This window comes from Trichechus manatus, unplaced genomic scaffold (assembly GCF_000243295.1).
Source record: "Trichechus manatus latirostris isolate Lorelei unplaced genomic scaffold, TriManLat1.0 scaffold00038, whole genome shotgun sequence".
Lineage (NCBI taxonomy): Eukaryota > Metazoa > Chordata > Mammalia > Sirenia > Trichechidae > Trichechus > Trichechus manatus.
Window position 1 is genome coordinate 7173979 of NW_004443974.1, and position 9102 is coordinate 7183080.

Sequence of the window (9102 nt, forward strand, 5' to 3'; positions counted from 1 at the left end):
ACAGCCCAAAAGTGGAAATAACTGAAATGTTCATCAAGTGATGGATGCATAAACAAAATGGGGTGTACCAGTAGAAAGAAATATTATTTGATAATAAAAGAATTAAGTACTGATACAAGCTACAACATAGGTAAACCTTGGGAACACCATGTTTAGTTAAAAAGACAGTCATAAAAGACCACATATCAAATAATTCCATTAATATAAAATATTCACAATAGGCAAATCCATAGAGACAGAAAGTAGATTAACAGTTGCCTAGGGATGGAGGTCTTGGTGAGAAATGGTGGGTGATTGTTCATTGGTACAGAGTTACTTTTTGTGATAATGAAAATGTTCTAAATATTGATTGTGATTATGGTTACATATCTCTGTGTATATACTAAAAACCACTGAAATGTACACTTTAAATGGGTGAATTGTATAGTATGTGAGTCGTATCTCAATAAAGAAAAACAAGCAATAGAGTCCAAAGTTTATTAGTGGTCACCACGGGACAGGGAGGAGGCGGGAGAGTCAAAGTCATTCCTTACAGGGCACTGAGTTTTCATTAACGGTGATAGAAAAATATAGAACTGGATACTGGTGATGGTTGCACAACATGATGGATGTAATTAATGTCACTGAATTCATGTTAAAAATGATGAAATGGCAAATGTTATGGTATATATATTTTGCCGCAATTAAAAAAAAAAGCTCTTAAATTGTGTCTGTTAATCCAAAAAAATAAAACTAAAATATAATGTTAGAAATATGACAGTGGTTAGGTAACTCCTGGTAGGAGAATAGAGTACGATTGACAGGGGCACAAGGAAGACTTTAGGGGTGCTAAAAATGTTCTAATTCTTGATCTGGGTAGTGTTACATAGCTGTTTGCCATAATTCATTGGGTGATATATTTACGCTTTGTAAGGTTTTCTGTATACGTGTTATGCTTCACTATTTTAAACAATTAGTTTTAAATACTCATAATCAAATATGAGTACACACCCAACAGCATATCTACAGTTATGATAACCAAAAGCTCTGACAACAGAAAGTTTTTTCAAAAGTTTCCAGCAAACTCACTTATCATAATATATGATCTGAACAAACACAGGGCTATTTATACTGTTTATTAGTCCTACTTAGTGTGAATATCCACTCATTCTGTTCTGTAAATATTGTGTTTCATTATGGAATACTGCCCCAGAACTGCTGGAACAGTCATAGAGGACATACATACAATTCCACATCAAAAAAAAAATCTGAAATCCAAATTACAGCCAGCAATGCGTGTTTACAGTGGGGAATTGTTGACCTGAACCAGACAGCAGTAAATATGGACACCCTACAGCTACATACATTGACATGAATGAACATCAAAATATTGTGTTGAGAAAAATAACCAAGTGACAGGGAATATATACATTATAAAAAGATAATAAAAGGCAAAAGCAGAGATTGTATGGTTTATGCATATATGCTTAAGTGGTAAAACTATAAAGAAAAATAAATTATTGTTACACAACAGTCAGGTTAGTGGGGGAGAAAAGGAACGTGATCAGAGAGAGGCACACAGGTTTTCTAAAAGACTGAGTCATATACTATTTAAGCTAAGTCGTGGGCACGTGAGAATGAGAATTCACTTTATTATCATTCTCTAAACAGCACATATGCTTTATACACATTTTTATGTAAGCTATAGTTACCACAAACAAAATAAATCCAGACATACCCACAGCAGTACCCCGACAGATACAATATATTGGCCCTATCTCGCTCCCTGGGGTCATAGACAACATGGCAGCTGAAGGCAACGATTGTTATCACTGATCTATTTTATTCTTTTCTTTTCACTTATTTTATAGAGAATGCTGTGTTTCTTCCATGAAGGCTGAGCTCGAATTAGAAATTGTGGACTCCATATCCAGACAGAGCCATGCTCAAAGTTATGGCTGGGAATGACAGATCTAACTTACATCTTATCCAAGGAAAAAAACACCAACGCGAGTGCCTCCATGGGTCCCACATGGTCACTCTGAATGCAGGCATCTCTAACACTGCTTTGCTTGCCTCAGTGAGCTATGCTCAAGAGGTGACTGCTGGTAGGTTGGACAATTGCCCCATCTTGTCTCTAACTAGGAGGTCTGGGATTGAGTCCCAGGAGACACTCCATGTGAAAAGTCAACAGCGCATTCCGGCTCCTGCACCTGAGATACAGCTCCAGTCCTGAGTTTTCAGTCAGTGCTGCTGCAGAGAGGGAAGGGCTCTGCAACTCCAGCCATGTCTCCTTGGAGAGTCAAAGGGACAGTGCACCCAATCTCCATGGTAGTGGTGGAGGGGTCTGAGTTTGATCAGCATCTCCAGGTAAGAATTGAGACATGAGGATGGGGATAGAGAGCAGAGTCTACCTAAGCACACATGCATACACAGACCATAGAGCTTATCCCTTTTTCCCCCTTTTCCTTCTTTCTTTCTTTCCTGCCTCTTTGCCAATTTCTTCCTGGCTTTTCTGATCACCAAAAAGGGTACTGATCTCTGGTGTCATCAGGTCTGTAATGGTCCAGCCTGAGGTCATTGTGGAGAGTATGTCTAAGGCTACCCTCCTCGAATTCTCTTCAATGACCAGGTCCTAGCAACTGTGTAACAACGTATCACAGTTCATCTTCAGTCCACTAGTCACAGGTGGTTCCCAGAATTATTCTCAGGCACCACACCAACTCAGTACCCATAATTTATTCCTCTACGTCTATAGTTTACTAAATCCATTCATATCTTTTCTTGGTTTAAAACTTCAGCCAGTGAATAACTATGTAAGATAGACTTGTTTATTCACATTATACATTTAAGAATACTTGGCTCTGATTATTAAATTATTTGAACAACTGTTCATGTGGTTTCCAGATGCCAAGACAAATGCTTTGCCACTGGTAGGTTTTAGTATAGTCATAACCATTCAAAGATGGTGGTGATAATGATGACTATGATGACTTGATATTCCTCACAATTTACAAGCACAAACCTCAGACAGTGACCAGGATTCAATGATACAGGACAAGGTGCCACATTTGATTAACAACAACAATATTGAGTACTTACTGTGTGCCAGCGATGTTCTAAAATATTTAATAATCATTGTTTAATTTGATCCTCATAACCACTCTATACAACAGACATTATTATTATCCCATTTAAACAGACGTGGATACTGAAGCCCAGAAATCTAGGTGATTTTCTCAAAGTGATACAGAAAGTAAAGAAGGGGAAAGTCTGTCTGACTCCAGAGGGGATATTTTTAACCACTGCACTCAACAAGCAGAGCCCTGGTGGCATAGTAGTTAAGAGCTCAGGCTATTAATCAAAAGGTCGGCAGTTCAAATACACCAGTTGCTCCTTGGAAACCCTATGGGACAGTTCTACTCTGTCCCATAGGGTCACTATGAGTTGGAATTGACTCAAAGGCAATGGTTTTTTCTGGACACTCAACAAGTGTGACATTGACACATGCAGCCCCTGACTATTCACTTCATTTATTCCTTCACACCATCAGACAGGGAAGTTGGAATCTCTGATTTTGATTGCATATCATTGTTCATGAAGAAACTTCAATTGATTCCAACATTTGTCCCCTCAACAAATCTATGAGGTAGGGTTATTATCTGCATCTTACAGATAACGAAAAGAAGGCTCAAAGGAGGTAAACAATTCCCACAGTAAAAAAGTGATGTAAGTAACAAGGCTGGAAAGCACATTGCCCAACGTTTTCCATCGGCTCTTAGGTTCCAGATTCACATTTGTCTTAATTATCCAGTGCTGCTATAACAAAAATACCACAAGTGGATGGTTTTGAGAAAGAGAACTTTATCACAGTGTAGTAGGCTAGAAGTCTAAATTCAGGGCATCAGCTCTAGGGGAAGCATTTCTCTCTCTGTTGGTTCTGGAGAAAGGTCCTTCTCATCAATCTTCCCCTGGACTAGAAGCTTCTCCAAGCAGGAACCTTGGGTACAAAAGACGTGCTCTGCTCCCGGTGCTTCTTCCTTGGTGGTATAAGGTCCCCCTCTCTGCTCACTTCCCTTTCCTTTTATGTCTTGTAAGATAAAAAGTGGTGCAGGCCACACCCCAGGGAAACTCCCTTTACATTGGATCAGGGATGTGATCTTAGTAAGGGTGTTGCAATCCCACCCTAATCCTCTTTAACATAAAATTACAATCACAAAATGGAAGACAACTACACAATACTGGGAATCATGGCCTAACCAAGTTGACATATATTTTGGGGGAACACAATTCAATCCATGAAGACATTTCATCAACTACTAATAATAATGATAATGACTATTACCACACTTATTGAAGGACTGTCCTCTGTATATATTATTCAATTATAACTTTTCGACTCTATGAAAAGGTGCATGCACAGTGTAAAAATTAGGAGACAGATATCCAGATAAGTTAAATAATTGACCAGTGAATAAGGGGCAGAGGAGGTATTCTTATGATGAAAGCCCATGATCTAAAATCAAAGATGCTGGTGTTGAGTTTCAAGATGAAAATGAAAATGATGTACCTTAATTCATAAAAAGTGTTTCAGTTTTCAAAGTTCTCATATTCACGTTAACTCTTTGGGATGGCCTTTGAAGGCAGAGCACTCCAGCACAGTCAGAGACTCCTGAGTATCAGCTGGTTCCTCTCTGAGGGACTGTTTCTTCCGACATCCCCATCAATAAGCACACAGACCACTCACACACAAACCAACAAAGGACCCAGTACTGCCCACTAAATCCCAGTACATGGATGATCCTAAAATGAGCTCCACAATAAGGTGACGAAGTTGAAACAGTTATTCTAAAGTTAAAAAAAAAAAAGTATTAAATCTTGCATAAGTATTTACAATACAAACCCCAGTTCAGTCTCATTTAGGCAATGTATGGGGATAATTTTCTTTACAGGAATCAAGAACACAAACTACACTCTCATCAAGATGCTTCATAATCTTAATCCACACACTTCCTATTTGTACATATTTGCACACCTGGAGTTTTAGCCATATTACAGTGAATCACAGTGACCTCCTCAAGGAATAGAGAAAAACAGATCAAAGTGCTCGGTCTCTAATTTTTAGAGCCTGGTTTTATTTAAGCAGAATTCTCCACTAACTTCTCTACCTTACAAGGAAATTAGAAACCAAACCAGAATCTCTGACTTCTTCCTTGTGGGCTTCTCTGAGCAGCTGGAGCATCGATCTCTCCTGTTTGGGCTCTTCCTGGGCATGTACCTGGTCACCATGTTGGGGAACCTTCTCATCATCTTGGCCATCAGTTCTGACCCTCATCTCCACACTCCCAGGTACTTCTTCTTGGCCAACCTGTCCTTCATTGATACTTGCTTCACCTGCACCATTGTCCCCAAGGTGCTAGTGAACATCCAGACACAGCATTACACCATCTCCTACACTGGATGCCTGATGCAGATGTACTTCTTCATGGCATTTGCCCTGCTGGATGACTTTCTGTTGGCCGTGATGGCATATGACCACTACGTGGCCATCTGCCTTCCTCTCCACTACACCACGATCATGCGACCACAATGCTGCCTCCTGCTGGTAGCTACATCCTGGCTCTGCTCTCACTTCCTGGCCTTCTCACTTATTCTCCTGATGTCTCGGTTCTCCTTCTGTGCCTCCCATTCCATCTCACACTTTTTCTGTGATCTTCTCCCGCTCCTCAAGCTTGCCTGTTCTGACACCCATATCTTTCAGGTTATGATGTTCATTGAAGCAGCCCTCTCAGGTGTGGTGCCTCTTACCTGTGTTCTGACATCGTATGTCCACATCATCCACACCATCTTCAGGGTTCCCTCTGCTGGGGGGAAGCAAAAAGTCTTCTCTACCTGTGGCCCTCATTCCCTCTTCTATGCAACCGTCTTTCTGGTCTATTTTCAGCCATCATCCTCCTACTCACCAAATACTGGAATAGTGGCATCTGTGATATACACGATGGTCACCCCCATGTTGAATCCCTTTATCTACAGCCTGAGGAACAAGGACATGAAGAGAGCTTTATGGAGACTCTTTGGCTGTGGAAAATGCTCTACTCCATAAAAAGTCCTTCACCAGGCAAGAAACCCGGCCCTTTTGAAATGCCTTCCTGCATGGACTTCTCCATTATAATTCTGAAAAAGCTCAAATTCAAGGCAGGTTGGATGCTGGGCATCACAAGCAGGGTTAACAAAAAGAGGATGCTTTACATGGCAAGACAGGAATAGAAGCAACTCGTCAAGGACAGAGCTGCAGCCTGGAGAGAGGGAGAGGTCAGCAATCCCCTACAGTGTGTCTTGATTTAGTGGGTATAGGTATCCAAGCAGATTCAATACAGAGAGTTAAGAACCACCAAAAGAATGACATCAGACAAAACTTGAGTTCTAGAAAGAACTCTAGTTATCAGCTTAGTCTATAACTAACATATCCCACCCATCACAGGAAATGCTAACAAGACATTTCAGGGACAATTTCTAAGCCTTGCTTTGGAAGAAACTCACTCATAGGGACTGACTTCCACACAGAGAAGGCCTAACCAAGAAGATACGTTATTTGCTGGAATTAGAGGGCAGGAATAATTGTAGAGGAGGAAAAGAAGCATAGATTGATCGAGGGACTGGTCCAGTATCACACAACTGGGATTAGATCTAAGACTCTGGTAGTGAGTGTTTATTAGTTATCCTGACAAATATTTTATTCTTTAGTTTTAAACTCTGATTTCTTTTGTCTCTACTGAAAAACAATTCATGCTCATTATAGTACATTTGTAAAACATAACCAGATAGAAAAAAGGGAAATAATACTCACCATAATTCCATTTAATGATCACCACTGTTAATATTTCACATCATTTCCCTTCTGTATTTTTCTAATTGCTTTTGTCTTTTACTTTATTGAGAAAATTCAACAGGTACAATTATATTTTTTTCCTTAATCTTACAGCATGAGTTGTCTCTATATTATTATTAACTCTTCATAAACATTTGGTTCTTTAAGATTACATTAGAAGTGAGATTTATTATGATTAGGTTATTTCTAAACTTTCGCTATTATAGATAAAAAAAATACTCTGAAAAGCTCCGAAATACACATTACTTTTATATTTTTATGTTGCTTCCTGAAATATGTTTTCAAAAGTAAAGCATCTAAGTAGAACCTTTTTAGGGCTCTTTATGATGTTGTCAGAGTACCCAAACAAGAGTGCCTATTGCTCTGCAGCCTCTTTAGAATTTTATGTTGATATTTTCCCCTTAATTGTAGTTAATATCATAATCAAAATGAGTCTCTTTGCTTTTATTTTCTTTGGTTATTGTAAGGGACACCTTGTCCCTAACTCTGTTAACCAATATTTTATTCAATAATAAATTAATTGTTCATGTCATGTGCCCATTATCTACTGGCTTTTTTTTTAATTGTATAAGCCTTTTGTATATTAAAGATATCATATCCTTGTCTGCTTTGTTTTGCTGATATTCCCAGTTTATTCTTCCTCGTTTAACTTGGTGCTCTTTTTTTTATGTAATGAAGCTTTCAACTTGCATTTTATCATACCAAGAGATCTCCTTCTCTGTGTTCCCTTCTGATGGTGTTATAATTAGAAAACTCTTCTCTATGCCGAGTCCATATGAACAGTCAACATTTTTTTCACTTTCTTATGGTACATATTGTCATGAAATAATATATTATTTTAGAAAAATATCAAATAGTCGAAGTGATTCTCTCCCAACAGATCCCTCTTTCTACAGATGTTTCCTCCTTTTTTTGTGCCACGCTATCATTAACAGATCAAAATGCTAACTGTCACTGAACTATATTCCCTCATATACACCATACGCTCATTCCACCACCAGGCTTTTACTCAGTCTGTTCCTTTTCTGTGGTACCTTCTCCTCCTCCGGGTCAATTAAGACTCTCTCCTTGACAACCAGTATGTCGCATTGGCCCAGACGAATCAGAACTACTAACCATTTATCTATGTCTCTGTTTACTAACATATATTAAAGCCCTATTGTTGTTGTTAGCCATCAAGTTGGCCCCAACTCATGGCGACCTCGTATACAATGGATTGAAATGCTGCTCAGTCCTGTGCCATCCCCATGATTGATTACAGATGGGACCAATTAAAGCCAGACCTATTAGAAACAATATTCTAATTCAGTAAACTAGGAAAAAAGGACACTTTGGAATTTTTTCAACCTATTACATTCAATGCCAAGTCCTATGAGAACGATTTTTCTTTTTTCTTTTTTAACCTAATTATTATAAGACATTCCTGACAGTGTCCTCAAATACCTTGTCTTATAAACTTTCATGATTCTAATAGGCACTGGATTCTTTTAATATGTACAATTCAGACAATAACACTTTGGTTGTTTTTTTTTTAACCCAAGACAATTTTGTTCTTTGTCTTCCTTCAAGTGTTTCATCAACTGTCACCTCCTCTCACCACCCTATACAAAATTGCAAAACCGCTTCCTGCCTCAGCACACCTTATCTCCCTTCCCTCCTTTATTTTTCCCCATAGCACTTATCTACAGATGATGTACATATAGTTTACCTATTTGCCTGATGCCCCCACTACAATGTAATCTTAATGAAGGCAGAAGTCTTCTTCACTGCTCTGTTCTCTTTGCTAGAAGAATGCCTGGCATAGAGTAGGTGCTCAGTGAACATCAGTTGGGAAAACAAACTTGGCACATTCCAAAATGAGGTGATCAGTCTTGGCTCCAGAAATTCTCTAAGGACCATTTACCATGAAAATAATAAATAATATTATGCACCCAGAAAAGAAGGACATCACAAGACTTCTCTCCCAATATACATTTGAAGAAAAGACTATGATCCATAAAATTGAATTTAAAAGTTTGACTTTAAGATGAGTTTAAAACTCTTTCTCCAGTAGAGTTTCTTAACATTTGGGCAAAATTAAACTGTCCAAGTTAATATAATTGGGTGCAACCTAGAAATTTAATGACATTTTTGATGAAGAAAGTGGAGATCAACAAGTAGAAGACCACATATTCATGTAAATAATTATAATGTGATATAAGGTGCATAAGTTGCCTTTATCAAGGCTCTGGAAA

General features: G+C 38.5%; 1 protein-coding gene across 1 annotated transcript; it reads left to right on the plus strand.

The window, feature by feature from the left end:
* Positions 1 to 5161: 5161 nt before the first annotated feature.
* On the plus strand, positions 5162 to 6082 carry LOC101361004 (olfactory receptor 1N1-like). Its single transcript, XM_023730625.1, has one exon. It carries the CDS (start codon positions 5252 to 5254, stop codon positions 6080 to 6082), a length of 831 nt encoding a protein of 276 aa, XP_023586393.1. The 5' UTR covers positions 5162 to 5251.
* Positions 6083 to 9102: the final 3020 nt, after the last annotated feature.